This window comes from Cyprinus carpio, chromosome B22 (assembly GCF_018340385.1).
Source record: "Cyprinus carpio isolate SPL01 chromosome B22, ASM1834038v1, whole genome shotgun sequence".
Lineage (NCBI taxonomy): Eukaryota > Metazoa > Chordata > Actinopteri > Cypriniformes > Cyprinidae > Cyprinus > Cyprinus carpio.
Genome location: NC_056618.1, coordinates 17,447,753 through 17,474,672, shown reverse-complemented (window position 1 = coordinate 17,474,672; position 26,920 = coordinate 17,447,753). Strand labels below are relative to the sequence as shown.

Sequence of the window (26,920 nt, the reverse complement as noted above, 5' to 3'; positions counted from 1 at the left end):
TGTTTCTGTCTTGAGAGCATGGGTATTACCGGAACCCGGTGGAATCTATTTTAAATACTTTAGAAATTAAGAAAATACACTTTATTTAAGAAAAAAAAAAAAAAAAAAAAAAAAAAAAATTATATATATATATATATAGATAGATATATATATATATTAGATATATATATATATATAAATATATATATATATATGATATTCATATATTTTTATTTTTATCTATATATATATTAGATAATTGTGATTTTTTTATGAGGCTTTATATAATAAATATTATATATATATTTTTTTTTTTACATTAGATCATTCATTTAGTTTTCTTTTGTAGGCTATTATTAACCTGAATACTGCTGGTAGACATTACTGGAAAAACTTGCATGTTATTTCAATTGTAGGTTGTTTTATTTATTTTTACTGTTTACTTTTGTTTGTGCTTTGTTTCTGTTTTCTTATTGTATTATTTTCTTACATAAATGTTATGTAAGTGAATGGCTCTAATAATGCCTTCACACTGGTACATTTCTTTGCTATAAATGATTTATTTTACAATGGCATATCACAAAGCCATGTTATTTTTGTTGTTTTTAAATTGATTTTTACTTCTTACATTTTATTAGCAACATTTATTGTCTGCTGATTGTTTTTGAATCAGCAAAAACTGTTTCTTATTTAAATTTCTCAATAAAGCGTTTTAATTGCCTAATAAACTATAATTCACCCCACACATGACTGACTGTCCTTCTGCATCAGTAACTGCTTTACCTTATGTTTGTTTGATATGCTGTTTTATAGATGTTTTAAATGGATTTTGGCGATTTTTTGATGAGCTACCGTTGAGCAGGGTTGCCAGGTTTTCACAACAAAACCCGCACATTTGCTACTCAAACCCTGTCCGCGTTTCGGCGCGTCCGGCTGGAAAACTAAGGACTTGGCAACATGCCGTTGAGCTCGGCTCTCGGTGATGACGTCACCACTCTACGCACGCTCAGCCAGCGTCTAGGTCAGGTCTAGTCTGGTCATTCACGCGGCTTTCTTGTGTTTACACAACCAAAAACGTTTTATTTAAAGGCAATTTCTGCCTTGTTCTCGTCGGGTTCAGCGCTATTCGTGCCTCTGCTGATAAAACATTTACAACAGACAACGAGCATGTAAGGACAATTTGTTTAGATCTGAGCGTATTTCTGTTTTTATGTTAACTTAGCCTTTGGTTGTTTGATTGTTTCGCTGCTTGTTGAGCCACGTAGAACATTTTAAACCATACCCAAATACCTCAGTAGACAGATATAAAGTTGTTTTTTTCAGACATACCAAAAAGATGTGTTAATGATATAATTACATAATTGCTGTGAATACAGTTATCAGAAATTCTAACAATGTGTAGATTCATACGCAAAAAATATAATGGTTGATCAATATGTTGTGTCATTAGTGTATATATTTACATTGTCTGGTATTCTTTCTGTATCATATTATGCAAAATAATCATATTGTTTTAATAGAGCAGTTTTATAGTCTTTCAGCAAATATCTTCACACAGATAATCAGTTTCTACCCACAAATATTTATATTTAAAGTAAGGTGATCCTGAATGACTTTTTTTAATGAGTTTTTTTAGTCTGAAGCTCATCAATATTATCAGCTGCTGAAAATCCTCTTTATTTCATGTCAATAGATCCTGTTTTCACCTCATTCATTATGCTGATGACTTCAGATATGTTAATTGTTGCATTAAGCAGATTTTATTGCTGTCAACACACTTAAACAATCACATATTGTGACATTACAAGATATATAATAACTACATTAATTTCATTAATCTGTAATAACCATGTTTCATATAAAACGAAAAGCTGAAACGACATTAACAAAAACAAAAATTGTTAATTCAAACTCAGTTGTACCTTGCAAAATTTGCAAAATTATATTTCTATGTTTATTCGTTCAATTCAATTTAAATATATGAATGAAATTTGTAGAAACTAAGAAGGGATACCGTTTTTGAATTAGTATAAAACCACTGTAATTAATTTACTCAAAAGTTACTTTATGAGACGAATGGATAGGTGAACATCAAGAGTTAAAATGTGTGAATTAGTGTAAATACAAACTCAGTAACTGATTTATCTTAATTTTGCCAGACCTGCTCCTCCTTCAGTGAAGCTCCTCCCACAACAAACACATCTTCAGTGAAGCTCCTCCCATAACAGTATTATCTTCAGTGAAGCCCCTCCCACAACAAACACATCTTCAGTGAAGCTCCTCCCACAACAAGCACACCTCAGTGAAGCTCCTCCCACAACAGTATTGTCTTCAGTGAAGCTCCTCCCACAACAAACACATCTTCAGTGAAGTTCCTCCCACCACAATCAAGTCAGTGAAGCACATCCCACAACAGTATTACCTTCACTGAAGCTCCTCCCACAACAGTATTATCTTCAGTGATGCTCCTCCCACAACAAGCACACCTTCAGTGAAGCTCCTCCCACAACAATCACACCTTCGGTGAAGCTTCTCCCACAACAAACACACCTTCGGTAAAGCTCCTCCCACAACAAGCACACCTTTAGTGAAGCACCTCCCACAACAATCACACCTTCAGTAAAGCTCCTCCCACAACAATCACACCTTCAGTGAAGCTCCTCCCACAACAATCACACCTTCAGTGAAGCATCAGGAAGAAGTGAAATCTGCAGAGACAGAGTTTATTGAAGGACGGAGAGAACATGAGAGATCCAGAACCCTGCAGAATCAAACACACTGAAGAACAGACAGGTTGGTGATTATTTTTGATCTTTCATCAGTGGGGGCTAAAGAACATTAAGGTTATAAAGCTTCAAACCGTTTGTCATATTTTGATTTGGTGTAATACAAAAAAATATATAGAGCTGTGCAATAATATAGATGAAGCAGCAAATTATAAGGTCACTTTCTATAAACTTCTGGAGTTGATTTAATATATTTAATAGTTCTCACTATAGAAACGTAATGTAAAAATTAAACATAATAATTGGAAGATCAACATACCTCATTCATGGAAAGTTTCAGGGACATGTATTTTAAAAAATGCATCATTTTTATTAAAGATTTGTAGAGCAATCACTTTTATGTCCTTTCACATTTCTCTGTGATGTACTAAATATTAAACATTTTACTTTAATTTCAGAGCTGATTGAAGAAAAAGAGAATGAGGAAATGAATGAAGAGGAGGAGAAACATGATGTCAAAACTGAAGAAAAACCTTTGAGTCGCTCTGAGAGTTTCACAAAGAACTAATATTATGGTACACAGGAGTATTCATACAGGAGAGAAACCATTCACTTGTGATCTATGCGGAAGGAGTTTTACACAATCATCAGTCCTTAAAAATCACATGAGGATCCACACTGGAGAGAAACCATTCACATGTGATCAGTGTGGGAATAGTTTCACAAAATCTTCAAACCTTAAGGATCACATGAACATCCACACTAGAGAGAAACTGCATGAATGTGATCAGTGTGGAAAAACATTTTTGAGCACTTCAAACCTGAAGAGTCACCTGAAAGTTCATACGAAAGAGAAACCACATTCATGTTCTTTGTGTGGAAAGAGTTTTTCACATCTGCAGAGTTTAAAATTTCATCAGAAGATACATACTGGTGTAAAAGATTATATGTGCTTTGACTGTGAGAAGACTTTTATTACAGCTACACATTTGAAACAGCACCAGAGGATCCACACTGGAGAGAAATTTTATGAATGTGATGAATGCAGCAAAACATTTTTGAGGGCCTCAGACCTAAAGAGGCATATGACAGTTCATACGAAAGAGAAACCACATTCATGTTCTTTATGTGGAAAGAGTTTTTCACATCTGCAGAATTTAAAAGTTCATCATAAGAGACACATTGGTGTGAGAGATCATATGTGCTTTGAGTGTGAGAAGACTTTTATTACAGCTGAAAGTTTGAAGCAGCACCAGAGGATCCACACTGGAGAGAAACCTTACAAGTGTTCACACTGTGACAAGAGATTCAGTCAGTTAAGAACCCTGAAAACACATGAGAGGATCCATACTGGAGAGAAACCTTACAAGTGTTCACACTGCGACAAGAGATTCAGTCAGTCATCACAGCTGAAATCACATGAAAGGATCCACACTGGAGAGAAACCTTACAAGTGTTCACACTGCGACAAGAGATTCAGTCAGTCATCACAACTGAAATCACATGAAAGGATCCACACTGGAGAGAAACCTTACAAGTGTTCACAATGCGACAAGAGATTCAGTCAGTCATCACAGCTGAAATCACATGAGTGGATCCACACAGGAGAGAAATTGTATCACTGCACTGCATGTGAGAAGAGTTTCAGTCAATTATCTGATCTACACAGACATACAAATAACATTCACAGCAAGTAGATCACCTTCATATCCAGCAATTGCAGGTGAGATGACAATAATGCCAGTGGTGTAGCAAGTCTGCCCTGGGCCCATATGAAAAAAATATACATATTATTGGTTAACGTGGGCTCCAAATCAGTTAACTTATTCTTGTCTTTTCTAAGGTAAATAATGTTATGTGACTTTTCACAAGCTGATTGATTGCCGGTATAAATGCTTGAAAATAATATTTAACATTTTAGTTCATTCATTATTTGTAGTGTGCCAGCCACCCAATAATTGTTATAAGCTCTGTGCTTTGCTGCTTTTAATGTAACACAGTCTCATTCTTTAAGTTCTATCGATTTTATCATGAAATACAAACAATAATTAAGTTGGCTTGCTTGGCTCCATCTTACGGTTTTCCTAAAAATGATTATTAAAACTTGGGAAAATCCCATAGACTTACACTGACGGAATGTTCAAATGAGCCAAGACACTTCAAGCTCCAGCTGACAAACATTCAAGTGTAAACACACTAAAGCCTATTGGACTCAATTAAAACTACCTTCTATGTACTATTTCTAATCAATTTAAACGTATTTTAGCTTAGCTTCAACTCTAATATTTAGCTTCCACTCTAATATTTCTAATCCATCTAAATCATGCAGCAACTTGCTAATCATGCTAGAAACATGTTAATAATCAATCTTTATTTGACCCTCTAACTCTACCACTTTCTAATCTATTTTATTTCTACTTCATCTAGTTCTTCTTTAAAAAAAAAACACTGGCTTTCTATTTTTTCTATTCTACTTTTTTCTTTGTGTGTGTGTGTATTATATGTATATATCTATATATATATATATATATATATATATATGCTAGCAACATGCTAATAACACACTAATCATGCTAGAAACATGCTAGTAACACACTAATCATGGGGTGCATCTCAATCAGCTCCCTAGCTCCCGAGCTTGTGTATCAGTAGATCGTGTACACGAATTCGGGCACTGGTAAGTTCCCTGACTCACTGTAATTTGGGACAGTGATCACTCGAATTCCAGTGACATGATCATGTACAACGTCAACGGACAACATAGTAGAACGGCTGCAGTCATTTGGCCTCCTTGTTAGTGCGTTCGCCTCCCACACCGGAGACCCGTCTGCTGAATATTATGCCGAAATGTTGTAAGAACTTGTAACAGAACGATGTGTTTAAAGAGAATAAAAAAATGAATATCAAAAAGAGATAGGTCCTGTCTGTTGTTTGATGCCACTAGCGTCAGTTGCTAGTACCTCTTGAGATCAGGGAAGTAAGGTTTACCTGCACAGCACCATGCATTTACTTGAAAAAAACAAGGAGAATGAAGAACAGAATGAAGAGGAGGAGAAACATTGTGTCAAAACTGGAGAAACTGGAAACATTGTGTCGAAACTGGAGTCGCTCTCAGACCAAACAGAAAGATTTAAAGAAAAGAAGAGACAAGAAATCTTTTACCCGCACTCAGTGTGGAAAGAGTTTGACAAGCAAACAGAGTCTCATCATTCACATGAGGATCCACACTGGATAGAAACCTTACACGTGATCAGTGCGGGAAGAGTTTTACACAATCATCAAAACTTAAGGAGCACATAAACAGTCACACTGGAGAGAAACTGCATGAATGTAATCAGTGCCGAAAAACATTTTTGTGGGCTTCAAACTTTAAGGAGCACCTGAACGTTCATTCAAAGAATAAACAGCATTCATGTTCTTTATGTGGAAAGAGTTTTTCATTGCTACAAAGTTAAAAAATCCATTAGAAGATACACACTGGTGTGAGAGAATATATGTGCTTTGAGTGTAAGAATTTTATTATAGCACAACAATTGAAGCAGCACCAGAGGATTCACACAGGAGAAAAACCTTATGTGTTCACACTGAAAAGGATTCAGTCAGTCAGGATCCCTGAAAAAACAAGAGGATTCACACTGGAGAGAAACCGTATTACTGTACTGCATGTGAAAAGAGTTTCACTCAATCATCTGCTTTACACAGACATACCTACATAGCAAATGTCTTCTGGCCCAGATCCGGGCCACATAATCACTTTTCCCTCTGCCCAATAAGTACCGCAAAGAATGACGGCCCTGAAGTGGCCCAGAACTGGATCAAAGACTAGGGCCACACATGGGCCATAACCGGCCCGAATCTCAGCCAGTTAATCACCCTTACCTGGGCCAAAAACAGGTTTTATTATTGGTGCCAATTCTCATCCTTATTAAACCAGAATCCCCCAATCTGAGCCACACCTGAGCCTTATATAGCCCAGACCCAACCCAGACAGCAAGCAGTTTCGGCCCAGATCTGGCCCACATCTGGCTCGCATGGATTTCACAGATCTGGGCCAATACTATATTGCTGTCTTGGGAATACAGAATCTTAATATTTCATATTATTGCGTTGTGTATTACTATAATTGCTGTTATTCATTTTGTGACATGCTTTGGTATACACAAACTATGCCAATAAAGTACATTAAACCGAATAGAAAATCAGACTTAAAACTCACACATCATGTAACTTTGCAATAAAAAAAGTATTGCATTGATTTTTTTTTTTATAAAGAACAAATCAAACAATAAAGAATGAGTGTATAAAGTATACAGTCTATAAGAGAAAATTAACAGATAGACACGTGTAACTTAATCATAATAATTTATTGCAGATGTTTCAAAGAGCAGTACCACAGTAATCCAAATGACGATACTTTGCAGTTGCAGTCTTCTCTGGCAGAATATAACAGTAGTGCGAGGAGCAGGGCATAATTTAAGTTGTTAAACGCTGAAAATACTATCCCGATCCACTCCGTCAAGGTGCACATTTCTCATTCAAAACACGCATCACCGGAAACACGGCATGTCACAATCTATGATGAAACCGGTGAGAGCCAATGAGCGTTTGATATCGCTGCCGTAAAACTTGTTATAAAACTTCTTAACGGCACATTTGTCATGAATGTCCACTTAGACTTATTCTCTCTCCCTTCTAAGTATGACCTGAACCATGTGAGGACCATCCTAGAAAGCCTGACACAGTTTACAAGTCTCTCTAGAAGTGTGTTTTGATAGACAGTGTCAAACGCTGCCCTGGGATCTAATAGTACCAGCACTGATATTTTGCCTGAATTAGAATTTAAACGAATATAATTTATTATCTTTACGAGCACTGTCTCTGTGCTGTGATGCTGTCAGAAACCAGATTGAAAATTGGGAAGTTATTATTAAAACTTCAAAAAAGACATATAATCAGGTCCCTGGTGCATCTACCAACAAAGTGCTATAATCAGGTCCCTGGTGGCATCTACCAACCAAAGAAAAAACAAAAATAATAAAAAATTAACAACTTTTCTCTAATCCTCTTCACACAAGAGCACAAAAAAACGAGCGCTTCTGATTTCGCTCCCTTGGTGACGTGGCAAAGGGATCTCATTATAATACTGTAACATCTTGGGGGTTAGATCAAGACACGGTAGACGGTGGGTTGAATAACTCAATAACGTTTACTGAAAAACAGCCAAAAACAACAGCAGAAGCACGTGATCCCAAGAACCAATCACATAACAGCATTTCACAACATGAGAAACCCAGTCTACTACATTCCTCCCCTTTAAGTTTAATACCTGTTTACTAAAATTAACAACCTTAACTCATTAGGTCTTCTTGAACCAGGAACCAGGAACAGTCCCTCAACTATGTTTTTTTTTTTGGGCCCCCCCCCCCCCCCCCCCCCCCCCCACCCCCCCCCCTAAATTTAACACCTTACAAGTTCAGTCTCTTGGGAGCAAGGGCCTTCATCTTACAAATGCCCGGGTGTTCATGGTGCAGGTCTTTGAGAATCTGCGGCCCGTGCATTTGAGGAACAATGACTCTGAGACCCCACAAAACACAACCTTGATCTGCTGACAGCTCATGCTTCCTGACAAAGTACGGTTTCAGGCTTTCATCATTCAGGTAATTAGGCCATCCATTCATAGTATAGCTCCAAACCTTGCTCAACAACGGATCTCTGCTGGTGCCTACTTTTATGTCCTGAGCTGTTACTGGCAACTCTTCCACATGTGAGAAGTAGAAAATGTTGGATTCCTGTGCTGTGTTGTCCAACTCAGTCACGGGCAGCTTGGACATAGCATCAGCATTAAGGTAGTCTGACGCCTTCTTGTATTCTAGCTCATAACTGTAAGCCATGAGAATCAACGCCCAGTGCTGCATGCGCAAAGCTGCCAATGTAGGCACCGCTGATTTTGGACCCAAAATAGCCAGCAAGGGTTTGTGATCAGTGATGAGAGTAAATTTGCATCCATATAAATACTAGTGAAATTTCCTCACTCCGTAAATGATCGCCAGCGCCTCTTTTTCTATTTGGGCATACCTTTGCTCGGCCTCAGTAAGAGTGTGCGAGGTGAACGCAACTGGTCTCTCGTCACCATTGTCCATCACATGAGAAATGACTGCCCCCACCCCGTACGGGGATGCGTCACATGCCAATCTCAACGGCTTCTCTGTGTCATAATGTACCAGAACCGTGCTGCTCAGTAACATCTCTTTACCTTTCTTGAAGGCTTCCTCACATCCAGGTGTCCAGCTCCATTTTTCCTCTTTTTTTAACAGAGCGTGCAATGGTTGTAGCAAACAAGACAAGTTTCTCAGAAAGAGACCATAGTTCAACAGCCCCAAATAAGCACGCAACTCAGAGACATTTGTGGGATTTGGGGCATTTACAATAGCCTCTACTTTGTGCTGAGTGTGGTGCAGGCCTTCCTGGTCTATCCGATGCCCCAAATACTCTACATTTGACTGTAAAAATCTGCACTTGGCCAATTTTGCTCTCAAACCATAGCGTGCAAGCGAGCTCAACACTGCATCCAGCCTTTTTAAGTGCAGAGCTTTTGTGTCGGCTGTGATCAAGATGTCATCCAGGAAACAAGTCACCCCTTCTTGCCCTTGCAGAATCTGGTCCATCACTGATTGAAAAATTGACGGTGCGCTGGCAACCCCATAGCTGAGACGATGGTAGCGGTACAGTCCTCTGTGAGTATTAATGGTTAAATACTCTTCAGAGTCTTTGTACAATCTCAACTGCTGGTAAGTATGAGAGAGATCTAACTTTGAAAACCACTTCCCTCCTGCTAGGGTCGCAAATAAATCCTCAGTGTTGGGCAGAGGGTAAGTCTCTACTTACAGCTGGTTATTTATTGTGACCTTGTAATCTCCACAGATGCGAATGGATTTATCGGCCTTCGGTACAACTACTATCGGGGCCCCCCATTTGCTACGATCCACTTTGGAAACTATTCCCTCTTTTTCTAACCTGTCCAGTTCATTTTCCACAGCCTCTTTCAATGAATATGGCACAGGGCGGGCTTTGCAAAAGACTGGCCGCGCATTCGGCTGCATTCTTATTGTTGCTCTAAACTCCTCTATGGCACTGACCTTCTCCGAAAACACCACAGTGTGGCGCTGCAGCACTGCTTGTAATTCCGGGTCACCATGTTTAGTTCCTTTTTCGACTGTGAAAATATTCCTCCAGTCCAGCTTTAGCTTCTCCAGCCAATTTTGGCCAAACAGAGCAGGCCTGTCACCTTTCACTATGATGAGAGGCAGTGTAGCTTTTTGGTTCCCATACTGCACTGATGCCTGAACATAGCCAAGAAGGGGAATTATTTCTCCTGAGTATGCTTTTAATCTGATGTTGGACTTTTCAATGGGTAAATGCGAAAACTTATTTTGGTGCAACACTTCAGATGCAAGGGACAATGCCGCACCAGTATCCAACTGCATGCTAATGTCCTCATCACACACTTTCACATTAACTTTAATGCCTCCATCCCCACTGGATGCCATGTAAATTGTAAAGACCCCTAACGGGTCATCTTCACTGTCTACATTGTGATCCTCCGTTTCCACATACTGGGCCCTGGCGGTCTGTCTCCTATTTCAACATGCTCTGGAAATATGCCCTGTCTTGGAGCACGCATGACATTTCTCATTTTTGAATCGGCATTCCTGAGGTGAGTGTCACCCTCCCCCACAATGGTAGCATCTCTGTTCGCTGTCCCCTTCCTGATAATTTTTCAGTTTTGGATTCTCATTTCCATGTCTATACTGGCGTTGTCCCTTGCTTCCAAGATATGATTTAGAGACTTGATTTACAGCTGCAGCCTGTACTTTTCCCAAGATTTCAAGAGAATTCTTCGACGCCATCTCCATTGTCAACGCTATCTCACATGCTCCGGCAAACGTTAGCTCTCTTTCCACCAGTAATTTCCTTTGAATCGACTCAGCGGACAGTCCACTCACCAGACGATCTCTCAATGTGTCATCTAAGTGAGTTCCATATTCACAATCCTTCGACAATTGTCTTATTGCCACTATGTAATCCATCACTGACTCTCCTTCTTTTTGATCACGTTTTTGAAAACAGAATCTCTCCGCTATGACCAAAGGCTTCGGCTGATAATGTGATTTCAATGCGTCAGTCAACTCTTTATACGTCATTTCTGCTGGCCTCTTTGGTATGACCAAGTTCTTCAGCAGTCCATAAGTTTCTGGTCCAATGCACGCTAAAAATACACTGACCTGTTTTTCTGCTTTTATTTCGTTTGCCAATAGCCATAGTTCAAATCTCTCCAGGTAGGATGCGAAATCCTCCCGCGACTCCTTGAACTCTTCCACTCGTCCTATTAGCACCATCCTCGTCGCCAATGTAATATCTTGGGGGTTAGATCAAGACACGGTAGATGGTGGGTTGAATAACTCAATAACGTTTACTGAAAAACAGCCAAAAACAACAGCAGATACACACACTGCTCTGCAGCTCACTTCCGAGCTTCCTGATTCCCCCCCTCCCCGAAGCACGTGATCCCAAGAACCAATCACATAACAGCATTTCACAACATGAGAAACCCAGTCTACTACAAATATTACCGCCCCTTAATCTGTAAGTTTATACCCACGGCGCCGTCATTTTGTTTTCGCAAGCAACAACGGTGTACCAGCTCTAATGGCATGGCGAAAGTTTGAGCAAAACACGCTAACTATTCTGTCTTTGGCTGCACAGAACACTGTTTAGAGTCCCAGCCTCAGAGGAGACAAGAGAGCAGTGCATTTATTTACTGTATATTGCTGCTGCCACACAGATCTAAAATAAACATGCAATTTATTTCCTAGCAGTCTTCAATCTTCATAGACATAATAACCGACTGTTTTTGTAACTCGTGTGCGTTTTTAACGTAAACTTGTGTGTGAATGAGAACTTAGTTTAGTACTCACATGCTGTGACAGCCGCTTTCTGTCTATGTGCTTTGGATGTGTGCACTCAGAAAACTGTATATCAGAAGTTTTAACTCATATGGTTTAAAACGCATGATTTCAGCGCAATAAACATGATAATCAGAACCAAAACAGATGTTTTAACAGGTCTGAGCTGTAATGGCTCAGCTCTATTCTGGAAAAGGGGACGGGGAGCAGTAGCTCATCTGCATTTAAAGAAACTGGCCCTAAAAATTGTGTTTTTTTTTGCTTCCACTTAAAATAGGCATTTTCAAAATGTTATAACAAATGATCTGTGGAGTATTTTGAGCTGAAACTTCACAGACACATTCTGGGGACACCAGAGGCTTATATTACATATTGTAAAAAGGGGCATAATATGTCTCCTTTAAGGAATCACTTATATTATAAACCTCTGGCACTGTCTTATATAATTTATCTATATCATGCTACACCCAAATTGCATGCTTTAATTTTACTAAACAAAATTTCAGACTACTTCCTTGATATTTGAATAATGAGGTAGGTCTATTCAAGGTTTTGGCAAGGTTTTTGTTTTTAAGTTATTTATGAACCTAATTAAATACTTTGTGTACTATATGCATTAGTACATTGACTATGAATTTCCTATTAAAAGATATTGTGTTATTAGCTTCCTATTAAGTTAACGTTGTAGAGATTATTGGGCCTTTGAGCTAAATGCTGCTTTGCTTGTATTTATTGGTGAGATCAGTGAAATAGATATATTTTGTGTTCAATAGTAAGTTAGTTTGTGATAATACAAGCAGGGAGCCCATTGAGTCACTTGGGAGGCACTGCCCCTTGATGCCCCCCATTGGTGAGGGCGGCCTGGTTCCCACTACAGAAATATGGGATTTGTGTCTATTATGTTTAAAAAAAAAAATAAATGTTTAATAACAATTATTATTAAGTAATAATTGGAAGAACAATGTACCTCACTCCAGAAAAGTCATCAAAATTAACAGATATTTGTTTAGCAATTGTCTACTTTCCATTGTTACATCAGGATTAATTACGGATGAATCACTGATGGCAGATGGACTATTCTGACGATGCTTTTCATACTTTCCTGGACCTTGACACTGTTATTTATTTGGCAGTCTATGAGACAGTCTCAAGCCTCCCTGTTTTCATACAAAATATCTTAAATTGTGTTCCGAAGACGAACAAACCTTTTACAGATTTGGAACGACATGGGGGTAAGTGATTAATGACAAAATTTTCATTTTGCGGTGGAGTAACCCTTTAAGTGTTCCCAACTAGAGGCGACAATAGCAATAAACCAGAACTCCATTGGTTACAGAATAGAGAAAAAAACCTTGTGAGAAACCAGGCTCAGTCTGAGAACCAGTTCTCCTCGGGCCAGACGAACCAGCAGGTTGTTCCATGCTGCAGCAAAGTTAGATTGTGCAGAGGACTCATCCAGTTCCCGCAGTCTTTTACCCGATGGCCGTCTAGGAGACAAGGTCTTCACTGGGGATCTGTCTCTGGGGCTCATATAGTTGTCCTGATCTTCACAAACATTCAGGGCTGTGGAGGTCATCTCTAGGTGCTAATCCAGCATCTGGGTTGGATACGTACTGGATCAATGATCTGGATACAGACTGGATCTCGGTGGCTACTGTGACCTCGGAATAAGAATGAAACAGATTAATAATAAAAAAAAAGACAAATATTAGTGTAATGCAAAAAATAACTTAAGAGATAACGGAATCATCAGGTGTTATGGGAAGTTAATGCAGCCTAACAATCCTTTAACAGATCTGAATATTAGAATTGTGTTAGTGTGTTATGTGTAAGCCAGGTTAAACAGATGGGTCTTTAATCTAGATTTATACTGACAGAGTGTGTCTGTCTCCTGAACAATGTTAGGTAGATTATTCCAGAATTTGGGCGCTAAATAGGAAAAGGATCTGCTGCCCTTAGTTGATTTTGATATTCTAGGTATTACCAAATTTCCAGAGTTTTGAGAACACAGCGAACATGGAGTACTATAATGGAATAAGAGTACTGGTAACTTATCAATGTGTACTGAGGTGCTAAATCTCAGGCTTTATAAGTAATTAGCAAGATTTAAAAGTCTATACTATGTTTAATAGGGAGCCAGTGCAGTGTTGACAGAACCGGGCTAATACAGTCATACTTCCTGGTTCTAGTAAGAACTCTAGCTGCTGCATTTTGGGCCAGCTGGAGTTTGTTTATTAAGTGTGCAGAACAACCACCCAATAAAACATTACAATAATCCAACCTTGAGGTTATGAACGCATTAATGTTTCTGCATTTCACACTGAGAGCATAGGCTGCAATTTAGACATATTTTTGAGATTGAAAAATGCAATTTTACAAATGCTAGAGACATGGTTTTCAAAGGAAAGATTGCTATCAAATAGCACACCTAGGTTCCTAAATGATGACGAACAATTGACAGAGCAGCCACCAAGTGTTAGACAGTGTTCTAGGCTATTCCATGTGGAGCTTTTAGGTCCGATAATTAATACCTCTGTTTTTTCAGAATTTAGCAGTAAGAAATTACTCATCATCTGTTAGTTTTTCAAATGGGTATGTTTCGACGGACCGCAAAGAAATTTAGAGCTGAGTATTATCAGCATATAGTGAAAGGTAACACCATGTTTTTTGATGATATCCCCATGAGGTTAACACATAAAGCATGAAAAGTAACGGCCCTAGTACAGAGCCTTGAGGTACTCCATACTGCACTTGTGATCGATATGATACCTCTTAATTTACTGCTATGAATTGATGGCGGTCAGATAAGTACAATTTGAACCATGCCAATGCACATCCACTAATGCAACAAAGTTTTCTAGTCTATTCAAAAGAATTTTGTGGTCAGTAGTGTCGAACACAGCACAAAGATCCAATAGCACTAATAGAGAGATACAACCACAATCAGATGATAAGAGCAGGTCATTTGTAACTCTAATGAGAGCAGTCTCAGTAATATGATGCGGTCTAAATCCTGACTGAAAAATCCCACAGATATCATTTTTCTATAAGAAGGAATATAATTGTGAAGATACTACCTTTTCTAATATCTTTGACAGAAAACAAGATTTGAGATCGGTATGTAATTAACTAGTTCTTTGGGGTCAAGTTGTGTTTTTTTAATGAAAGGCTTAATAACAGCCAGTTTGAAGGTTTTGGGGACATATCCTAACGACAATGACGAATTAAAAATAGTCAGAAGAGGATCTATGTCGTCTGGAAGCACCTCTTTTAGGAGTTTTGATGGAATAGGGTCTAACATACTTGTTGTTGGTTTAGATAATTTAACAAGTTTATAAAATTCTTCCTCTCCTATAGTAAAGATTGAGTGGAACTGTTCCTCAGGGGATCTATAGCACACTATCTGATGTGATACTGTAGCTGATGGCTGAATGGTTACAATTGTATCTCTAATACTATCTATCTTGGAAGTAAAGTAGTTCATAAAGTCATTACTGCTATGCTGTTGGTAAATATCAACGCCTGATGATGCTTTATTTTTCATTAATTTAGCTACTGTATTGAATAAGTACATTGGGTTATGTTTGTTTTCTTCTAAAAGAGACAAAAGGTAATCGGTACAGGTAACAACTCTTTCAGTAATTTAGTGGGTATCTAATACACATGATGTTGCTTTTGAAGCAGTGAAAAGTTTATTTAGCTCTTCCTGTCTTAATAGTTGTAAAGCACTGGAATGTTTTTTTCGGGGGTGATGAAAGAAGCTGATATACAAGACCCTGTAGATTCTACATTTATTATTGTATTTCTGATGATATCTATTTTTTTCAGTGAAGTGATTAATAAAGTAATTGCTACTAAAACTACTAAATTGCTACTAAACCATTAGGCCACCTGGGCAGCTGTGGCCTAATGGTTAGAGATTTGGACTTGTAACCCGAAGGTCGCAGGTTCGAGTCTAGGTGCTGGCAGGAGTTGTAGGTGGGAGGGAGTGAATGAACAGCGCTCTCTTCCACCCTCAATTCCCACGGCTGAAGTGCCCCTTGAGCAAGGCACTAAACCCCCAGTTGCTCCCCGGGCGCTGGATATATAGCTGCCCACTGCTCCGGGTGTGTGTTCACTGTGTGTTCACTTCTCACTGCTGTGTGTGTGCACTTGGATGGGTTAAATGCAGAGCAACAATTCCGAGTATGGGTTAAGATACTTGGCAAATGTCACGACTTTCACTTCACTTTTTTTTTTTTTTTTTCACTAAACTGTGAGGGAATGTTTAGTTTGGGTGACATCTGATTATTTAAATCTAGCCACTTTGATAAATAAAAACTTTGGATTGTTTTGGTTATTTTCTATGAATCTGCAGATGTGCTCGACCCTGGCTGCTTTTAAAACCTGTCTATAGCTGGACATGTTTTTCCATGCAATTCCAAAAACTTCCATGTTTTTCGTAATCATTTGCACTCAAGATTACTTGTTTCTCTCTTGAGAGCATGGGTATTACCGGAATCCGGTGGAATCAATCTAAAATAAATAATAAATAAATAAAAAAAACTACACTTAATAAAATAAAACAAAACAAAATATATTATATATATATATATTTTTTTTCTTTTTTTTACATTAGATTCATTCATTTAGTTTCTTTTTTAGGCTAATATTTACCTGAATACTGCTGGTAGACATTACTGAAAAACTTGCATTGTTATTTCAATTGTACGTTTGTTTTATTTATTTTTACTGTTCTTTTGTTGTGCTTTGTTTCTGTTTTCTTATTGTATAATTTTTTTTACATAAATGTTATGTAAGTGAATGGCTCTAATAATGCCTTCACACTTTTGCTTTAAATAATTTATTTTACAATGGCATATCACAAAACCATGTTATTTTTGTTGTGATTAAAGTGATTTTTACTTCTTACATTTTATTAGCAACATTTATTGTCTGCTGATTGTTTTTGCATTAGCAAAAACTGTTTCTTAGTTAAATTTCTCAATAAAGCGTTTTAATTGCCTAATAAACTATAATTCACCCCACACATGACTGACTGTCCTTCTGCATCAGTAACTGCTTTACCTTATGTTTGTCTGATATGCTGTTTTATAGATGTTTTGTGGTTTTAAATGGATTTTGGCGATTATTTGATGAGCAACCGTCGAGCAGGGTTGCCAGGTTTTCACAACAAAACCCGCACATTTGCTACTCAAACCCTGTCGCGTTTCGGCGTCCGGCTGGAAAACTGAGGACTTGGCAACATGCCGTTGAGCTCGGCTCTCGGTGATGACGTCACCACTCTACGCACGCTCAGCCAGCGTCTAGGTCAGGTCTAGTCTGGTCATTCACGCGGCTTTCTTGTGTTTACACAACCAAACACATTTTATTTAAAGGCAATTTCTGCCTTGTTTTCGTCGGGTTCAGCGCTATTCGTGCCTCTGCTGATAAAACATTTACAACAGACAACGAGCATGTAAGGACAATTTGTTTAGATCTGAGCGTATTTCTGCTTTTATGTAACTTAGCCTTTGGTTGTTTGATTGTTTCGCTGCTTGTTGAGCCACGTAGAACATTTTAAACCATACCCAAATACCTCAGTAGACAGATATAAAGTTGTTTTTTTCAGACATACCAAAAAGATGTGTTAATGATATAATTACATAATTGTTGTGAATACAGTTATCAGCAATTCTAACAGTGTGTAGATTCATACGCAAAAAATATAATATAATGGTTGATCAATATGTTGTCATTAGTGTATATATTTACATTGTCTGGTATTCTTTCTGTATCATATTATGCAAAATAATCATATTGTTTTAATAGAGCAGTTGTATAGTCTTTCAGCAAATATCTTCACACAAATAATCAGTTTCTATCCACAAATACTTATATTTAAAGTAAGGTGATGTCTATGGCGTTATTTTTTAGTCAAAAGTTATGAGCGTGTAAGACAAGCACATTATGTTATTTCACACGCGCAAAAATGGCATGATAAAAGTACTCGCGCACAAATTCAACAACCGAGAGGTGTACATGTAGCTGCGAGCGAGCGCCTGGCATACTCTCTCTGCTTGTACAGTGGAATCCTGCTCGCGCGCAGAGGGCTTCTGCTGCTCGCTCAGCTGATTTCTGCTCCCTCGAGTCTACATGACTTTTGACAATGTGGGGGCGGAAACCAAGGAGGGCACTGACCCTCTTACAGTGGCGCCCCAGAAAATTTTAATAGGGGTGGCCAGATGAGGCCACAGTAAATCTTGGGGTGGCACATCAAAAAAAAAAAATAAATAAATAAAGGGTTTGCAATATTGACAAAAAAATTATATCTCTGTGATTTCTGGGATTTTATCGATAACGAAAATTAGACAATATTTTGCTGTGTGTGTTATTGTGCTTATATCTTATTTCTAAGTGTGCTGACAGCTGAGGCTTTTTTTTTTTTTTTTAACCTTTACGCCATTTTTTTTCTAAAAGTGTGCACCATCTTTTAAGTCAGACACTTGCATTTGGGTTGTTACCAAGCAAATGCAATCAGTATCAACAAAATTGATCTTTGCAATGCAGAGAAAACAGAAACTGCATCTGAAGTGCCATTTAGATGTTTTTTACACACTGTTTAATGGAGCTCTGAGGGACATGGAATACTTTAACCTGGAGTTACAAATTAATAGTTTTGATATATTAAACATAAAAACATTGAAAACTGATGTTTGAAATTGTTTAAAAAATGAAATGGTACCTTAAATGTGAAATTAAAACAGCAGGTGGCAGCGAGTCACTGTTAATAAGTGAGTCATTGCGATTGAACCGAATCATTTAAACGGTTGATTCATTCAGAAACGAAACACTATCATGTTGCTCAGAGACGCAAAAACAGTGGCTGTGTTTGGAATGATTTTGTTTTTTAGAATTAGAGCGCAAAAAGTGAATATGTTGTCTAAAACGTAAAACTCTTGATATTAACTTCTTGTTTATTTGAACTGTTGTATGAAATCAATGTCACATTTGCAATTATGCAGACTTCTGGAGAAAAACGTCACTCTTCGTGTGATAGTAACTATATTAAATGATATATAAATTATATAGATCTAAAATTAATAGATTTAAAATAGATTTAAATTAATAGTAGCCACTGCAAATCATCCTGGGGTGACAGGGGTGGCCGTGGCCACCCCTTGGGGGCGCCCCTGCCCTCTTATGATTGGTCACTTTCACACAGGAACATCCTTGTACCTTGATTGACAGCTCTCTACGTTTTGTTAAGTAAGTTAACATTAACGTTACATATTTTTGAGCAACAAGTAATACAATAAGGGACAATGTGAACATGTGGCTAAGTTACCCAACATTCAAAACAGTATTTTACTGCATTGGATGTTAGCCTGCAAAATCAAATGCATTAAATCAGCGTCAATAAGAATAGCACAATTATGTTATGATTCAGTTAGCCTAACGTTAGTTGTCTAAGATGCAGTTTTTAAAGATTAAAAGTTTTAAAATGAGTGTCGGGCGATCAGCATCACAAGTGTTGGCTAAGGCGTTAGCTACAGAACGAATAGGCTAGCTAGTTACGTTACTTGTTGCTCAAAAATATGTAACATTAATGTTAACTTAACAAAACGTAGGCTTCATCGTTCGCAAATATATACATCGATGGTAATTGATTTAACTATGATTTGTGCAGCATTTTATACGTGCAGAGACATTTTATGTATATTAGAAAACTCATTCTAATTCATTCCCACTCTTCTTCGGTGGTAACTTAACCCAACTCCGTGCTTCCTGTAATGAGAGCTGTCAATCAAGGTACAAGGATGTCCCTGTGTGAAAGTGACCAATCATAAGAGGGTTAGTGCCCTCCGTGGTTTCCGCCCCCAAATTGTCAAAATTCATGTAGACTCGAGGGAGCAGAAATCAGCTGAGCAAGCAGAAATCCACTGCGCGAGCAAAACAGCACTCCGCGAGCAGAAGCCCTCTGCGCGCGAGCAGGATTCCACTGTACAAGCAGAGAGAGTATGCCAGGCGCTCGCTCGCAGCTACATGTACACCTCTCGGTTGTTGAATTTGTGCGCGAGTACTTCTTTTTATCATGCCAGCTGAAGGTTCATTTTTGCGCGTGTGAAATAACATAATGTGCTCGTGAGCATGTCTTACACGCTCATAACTTTTGACTAAAAAATAACGCCATAGATGTGCTGCTGATCCTGTATGTCTTTTTTAATGAGTTTTTTTAGTCTGAAGCTCATCAATATTATCAGCTGCTGAAAATCCTCTTTATTTCATGTCAATAGATCCTGTTTTCACCTCATTCATTATGCTGATGACTTCAGATATGTTAATTGTCACATTAAGGTGATTTTATTGCTGTCAACACACTTAAACAAATGAGACAATCACATATTGTGACATTACAAGATATATAATAACTACATTAATTTCATTAATCTGTAATAACCATGTTTCACATAAAACGAAAAGCTGAAACGACATTAACAAAAACAAAAATTGTTAATTCAAACTCAGTTGTACCTTGCAAATTTGCAAAATTATATTTCTATGTTTATTCGTTCAATTCAATTTAAATATATGAATGAAATTTGTAGAAACTAAGAAAGGATACCGTTTTTGAATTAGTATAAAACACTGTAATTGATTTACTCAAAAGTTACTTTATGAGACGAATGGATAGGCGAACATCAAGAGTTAAAATGTGTGAATTAGTGTAAATACAAACTCAGTAACTGATTTTTCTTAATTTTGCCAGACCTGCTCCTCCTTAAGTGAAGCTCCTCCCACAACAAACACATCTTCAGTGAAGCTCCTCCCACACCAGTATTATCTTCAGTGAAGCTCCTCCCACAACAAGCACACCTCAGTGAAGCTCCTCCCACAACAGTATTGTCTTCATTGAAGCTCCTCCCACAACAAACACATCTTCAGTGAAGTTCCTCCCACCACAATCACACCTCAGTGAAGCTCATCCCACGACAGTATTACTTTCACTGAAGCTCCTCCCACAACAGTATTATCTTCAGTGAAGCTCCTCCCACAACAATCACACCTTCAGTGAAGCTCCTCCCACTGCAGTTCATCAATAAATGCTGGAATATTTCCATCAGTCTACAAGTGAAGACGAGCATCAAAGCATCAGGAAGAAGTGAAATCTGCAGAGACAGAGTTTATTGAAGGACAGAGAGAACACTGCAGAATCAAACACACTGAAGAACAAACAGACATTAATAAAATCACTATAACTATTAAAAAATGATTCCGAATAAAATCAATAAAATAACACATATATACGCAAAAAAATAAACACCCTCTCCGGGTGTGTGTTCATGGTGTGTGTATGCACTTTGGATGGGTTAAATGCAGAGCACAAATTCTGAGTATGGGTCACTATACTCGGCTGTATGTCACGTCACTTTCATTTTCACTTTCATTAGAATATAAAGCTTCAAGCAGTTCTTCAAATTTAGTGTTTGTAGTAGAAAAAAACCTTGTTGTGAATGAACATAATGAACCAATAAATAACATTGGGGAGACTGTCCACAGATGGTACTCAGCCAGAATAATACTTTTACCGCTGCATGTATTTTTCTGCCTTTTATCACTAAGTGGTGCTTTAACCACAGACTTTGAGTCTTCAAGATTTAACCCACAAGTTCTTTCATTATTCAACAAAGACTTTGTATAACAAAATATTATTATTTTTTTATTATTATTTAAAAAGTAATAAATGAATACCAAAATTTTCAGATGAAAACTGAAAATAATACAGAAATAAAACTAATTAAAAATACTATAATAACACTGCTTAAGTTAACTTTCCCCACATAAATGACACATTTTCAAGGTTTACAAAAAGTTTCAGGACATTTTTATTACAGGTTGGCACATTTGTATTCCCTGTGCAATTTGTAAAATGAACAATACAGAGTCTTATTCTTTTTATTGCGATGTGTTTTTACATATTGCACATAATACTGTACATGTAGCTGCGTGCCATTCACAACGTTAACAAATGATTTCGTGCCCTAAAAGGAACTGAATGCTTTGAATTATAAATCGAATTATACCTTTACTGTATGACCAAGTATTTATGTTTCAACTGTTTGATCACTCCGAAGAAAACAAGGGTTTGTGCCTGTAATGTTTTAAAAAATTGTAATTTGGAGATCACTGTGCCTTCATAACCTTGTGTAACCTCTTCTTTCAGCTTCACTTTTATGACATCTCACCTCTCTGATTTTTTAAGATTTGTAATGTATTTATATAATTTTAATTTCAGACCTGATGGAGAAACATCATGTCAAAAATGGAAAAATCAATGTCAAGTCACAGACTGAAAGTATCTCTTTACAGAAAAGAAAAGACGAGAAAAGATTCACCTGCGTTCAGTGCGGAAAGAGTTTGACATGCAAGAAGAGTCTCAATATTCACATGAGGATCCACACTGGAGAGAAACCGTACACATGTGATCAGTGCGGGAAGAGATTCAGACAACAAGGACACCTTAAGGACCACATGAACGTCCACAGTGTAGAGAAGCTGCACACATGTGATCAATGTGGAAAATGTTTTGCATACAAACAGAGTCTCAAGGTTCACAGGAAGATCCACACTGGAGAGAAACCGTACACATGTGATCAGTGTGGAAAGCATTTCAGACAGTCGTCACACCTTAAGGAGCACATGAACAGCCACAGTGTAGAGGAGCTGCACACATGTGATCAATGCAACAAAACATATCTGTGGGCTTCAGGCCTGAAGAAGCACCTGAAAGTTCATTCAAAGGAGAAACCACATTCATATTTTTTATGTGGAAGCAGTTCAGAAGTCTGTCAATGGGCGTTAACAGAGGCCAGAGACCCTGAAGACGGATGCATAGATGAGATAGAGGAGATAATACTGTGGTAGGCAGAGCAGGTCACTGTTCACGGTGAACGAGGTATTGGAAGAAAATGTTAAATACTGAATTATGGTTGGGGTTTACAGGTGCTGCTCATATAATTAGAATATCATCAAAAAGTTGATTTATTTTACTAATTCCATTGAAAAAGGGAAACTTGTAAATTATATTTATTTATTACACACAGACTGATATATCTCAAATGTTTATTTCTTTTAATTTTGATGTTTATAACTGAGAACTAAGGAAAATCCCAAATTCAGTATCTCAGAAAATTAGAATATTGTGAAAAGGTTCAATATTGAAGACACCTGTTGCCACACTCTAATCAGTTAATTAACTCAAAACACCTGCAAAGCCTTTAAATGGTCTCTCAGTCTAGTTCTGTAGGCTACACAATCATGGGGAAGACTGCTGACTTGACAGTTGTCCAAAAGACGACCATTGACACCTTGCACAAGGAGGGCAAGACACAAAAGGTCATTGCAAAAGAGGCTGGCTGTTCACAGAGCTCTGTGTCCAAGCACATTAAGAGAGAGGTGAAGGGAAGGAAAAGATGTGATAGAAAAAAGTGTACAACCAATAGGGATAACCGCACCCTGGAGAGGATTGTGAAACGAAACCCATTCAAAAATGTGGGGGAGATTCACAAAGAGTGGACTGCAGCTGGAGTCAGTGCTTCAAGAACCACTACACAAAGACGTATGCAAGACATGGGTTTCAGCTGTCGCATTCCTTGTGTCAAGCCACTCTTGAACAACAGACAGCGTCAGAAGCGTCTCGCTTCAAAAAGGACTGGACTGCTGCTGAGTAGTCCAAAGTTATGTGCTCTGATGAAAGTAAATTTTACATTTCCTTTGGATGTCAGGGTCTCAGAGTCTGGATGAATAGAGCAGAGGAACACAATCCACGTTGCTTGAGATCCAGTGTAAAGTTTCCACAGTCAGTGATGGTTTGCGGTGCCATGTCATCCGCTGGTGTTGGTCCACTGTGTTTTCTGAGGTCCAAGGTCAACACAGCTGTATACCAGGAAGTTTTAGAGCACTTCATGCTTCCTGCTGCTGACCAACTTTATAGAGATGCAGATTTCATTTTCCAACAGAACTTGGAACCTGCACACAGTGCCAAAGCTTCCAGTACCTGGTTTAAGGACCATGGTATCCCTGTTCTTAATTGGCCAGCAAACTCGCCTGACCTTAACCCCATTAAAAATCTATGGGGTATTGGGAAGAGGAAGATGCAATATGCCAGACCCAACAATGCAGAAGAGCTGAAGGCCACTATCAGAGCAACCTGGGCTCTTATAAAACCTGAGCAGTGCCACAGACTGATCGACTTCATGCCACACTGCATTGCTGCAGTAATTCAGGCAAAAGGAGCCCCAACTAAGTATTGAGTGCTGTACATGCTCATACTTTTCATTTTTATACTTTTTAGTTGGCCAAGATTTCTAAAAATCCTTTGTTTGTATTGGTCTTAAGTTATATTCTAATTTTCTGAGATACTGAATTTGGGATTTTCCTTAGTTGTCAGTAATCATCAAAATTAAAAGAAATAAACATTTAATATATTTATATATATATCATATATAATATATATATATATATCATATATAATATATATATATCAGTCTGTGTGTAATGAATGAATATAATATACAAGTTTCACTTTTTGAATGGAATTAATGAAATCAACTTTTTGATGATATTCTAATTATATGACCAGCACCTGTATATGAATATATCTCTGAGTATGTCTTCAGAAAATGTTGGAGATTTTTTTTTTCATCTTACCTCCCTATACTACATATAAAAGTGGTATTTTTCATTTTATTTGTTTACAGCGGTAACCAAATAAACGCTGTATTGCTGCTGTTCCATAAGCGCCACCTGCTGGCAGAGAGTGAATCTGTGTTATCACACTATTTTTGTTTTGTGCAAATGTTTTACGTTATGCAACTTACATAGTATAATTGAACTAAGCTGAAGTCAGGCCAGTCTGTCTTTGCTTCAGATTTTGAAATTATATGCAGCATCTTTGTTTGGATCCTGATTAAAATGCAGTGGTTGCCTCTAAATTTAAATGGCTACAGAGAGTTCAGCCAGTAATAGAGCAAATAGACATCATGTTCATGTACTCATATTTTCATTTTTTCTTGCCTTTTGCTTAAAAAAAATAAAATAAAACAGCAATCAGAATCAGCCCATTTGCTTACACATTGGAAATCAGGATCAGGTATTGATTGTTGAGACTATTAATAATCAGGATGCTGCTCTATTCTGAACAGTTGGCAGTTTTGGTGGGTGATCCTAAATTTTTGCTGGTGCTTATAACTTTTTGAAGTTGAGAGCACAGTGCTACTAAGTAAAAACCTTAATTTTTACAGCTCAAAATTTGAAACTGCACCAGAGGATCCACACTGAAGAAAAACCATACAAGTGTTCACACCGCGACAAGCGATTCAGTCAGTCAGAACATCTGAAATCACATGAAAGGATCTACACTGGAGAGAAACCGTATTAGTCACAATAAGATCATCTTCAGATATACTGTCTATATACTGTCTTCACTAAACCTGACACAATAATGCATTGAGCAATACAATCTCTTCAGTATAAATCAGTCCTAATCAAGCCATAACAAACAGCAGGAAAAAGAAACATCATCTAGTTTTCCCCGTGAATAAAGTTCAGCAGTTTCATCTGTGAGATTCAAATCAACTCAAAGAGGACTCTTTTGGATGAGTTTTGTATTGTTCAATTTTGTGTTTTACATACAAAGCTGGCTCGTTCTTTATTGTTGTTGTTGTTGTTGGGTTTTTTTTTTTTTTTGTATCTTGTAGGTCAATAAAAGGATAAATCTGTCTCACTGGTTTCTATTTTCACTTATTTTATTATTATTTTTATTTGTTTCACCAAGAATTAAACTCAATAATTCTATCGACAGCTTTTATTGTCTATATACTGTCTGCTGATTGCATTCACAAAGAGTAGACTGCAGCTGGAGTCAGTGCTTCAAGAACCACTACGCACAGACGTATGCAAGACATGGGTTTCAGCTGTCGCATTCCTTGTGTCAAGCCACTCTTGAACAACAGACAGCGTCAGAAGTGTCTCGTCTGGGCTAAAGACAAAAAGGACTGGACTGCTGCGGAGGGGTCCAAAGTTATGTGCTCTGATGAAAGTAAATTTTGCATTTCCATTGGAAATCAGGGTCCCAGAGTCTGGAGGAAGAGAGGAGAGGCACACAATCCACGTTGCTTCAGGTCCAGTGTAAAGTTTCCACAGTGAGTGATGGTTTGGGGTGCCATGTCATCTGCTGGTGTTGGTCCACTGTGTGTTCTGAGCTCCAAGGTCTACGCAGCCGTTTACCAGGAAGTTTTAGAGCACTTCATGCTTCCTGCTGCTGACCAACTTTATGGAGATGCAGATTTCATTTTCCAACAGGACTTGGCACCTGCAGACAGTGCCAAAGCTACCAGTACCTGGTTTAAGGACCATGGTATCCCTGTTCTTAATTGGCCAGCAAACTCGCCTGACCTTAACCCCATAGAAAATCTGTGTGGTATTGTGAAGAGGAAGATGCGATATGCCAGACCCAACAATGCAGAAGAGCTGAAGGCCACTATCAGAGCAACCTGGGCTCTCATAACACCTGAGCAGTGCCACAGACTGATCGACTCCATGCCACTCCGCATTGCTGCAGTAATTCAGGCAAAAGGAGCCCCAACTAAGTATTGAGTGCTGTACATGCTCATACTTTTCAGTTGGCCAAGATTTCTAAAAATCCTTTCTTTGTATTGGTCTTAAGTAATATTCTAGTTTCCTGAGATACTGAATTTGAGATTTTCCTTAGTTGTCAGTTATAATCATCAAAATTAAAAGAAATAAACATTTGAACTATATCAGTCTGTGTGTAATGAATGAATATAATATATAAGTTTCACTTTTTGAATTGAATTAGTGAAATCAACTTTTTGATGATATTCTGACCAGCACCTTTATAATAATTGTAATAATAATGATAATTTATATATATAGGTTAGTGGCCCTCGGCGAAAACTAATTGAGGAACCCTGCTAGGTTTTGTTAGCTGATGGACCTAAACAATCAAGAATGTATCGCGACTTAGTTACTTAATTAAAGGAAACTGGATTGATTATTTAGGATACCGGTGTCTTTTTCTGGGGATTTTTATTATTATCATTATTATTATTGTTATTTATTTAAAAAAAAAATGTATAGCTCTTGTTTCTAAATTTAATATTCACTGTGCGCTTCACACTCCTTTCCAGTAGGTAACTTAGCGGGAATGCACCCTTTACGTTGGTTTGCCAACCGCCATTAAATCTCTTT

The 26,920-nt window shown here is 37.8% G+C and overlaps 1 protein-coding gene across 2 annotated transcripts; it reads left to right on the top strand.

Moving 5' to 3' along the window:
- Positions 1–971: 971 nt before the first annotated feature.
- Positions 972–22,773, top strand: LOC109065574 (zinc finger protein 271-like). Of its 2 annotated transcripts, none has more exons than XM_042749720.1 (3): positions 972–1,148; positions 2,139–2,772; positions 21,945–22,773. In XM_042749720.1, the coding sequence occupies exons 2-3, from the start codon at positions 2,724–2,726 to the stop codon at positions 22,571–22,573; spliced, it is 678 nt and encodes a 225-aa protein (XP_042605654.1). In that variant the 5' UTR covers positions 972–1,148; positions 2,139–2,723; the 3' UTR covers positions 22,574–22,773. The 2 variants fall into 2 exon arrangements, with proteins under 2 accessions (XP_042605654.1, XP_042605653.1); XM_042749719.1 differs by lacking the exon at positions 21,945–22,773 and adding an exon at positions 3,164–5,192.
- The last annotated feature ends 4,147 nt before the right edge of the window (positions 22,774–26,920 follow it).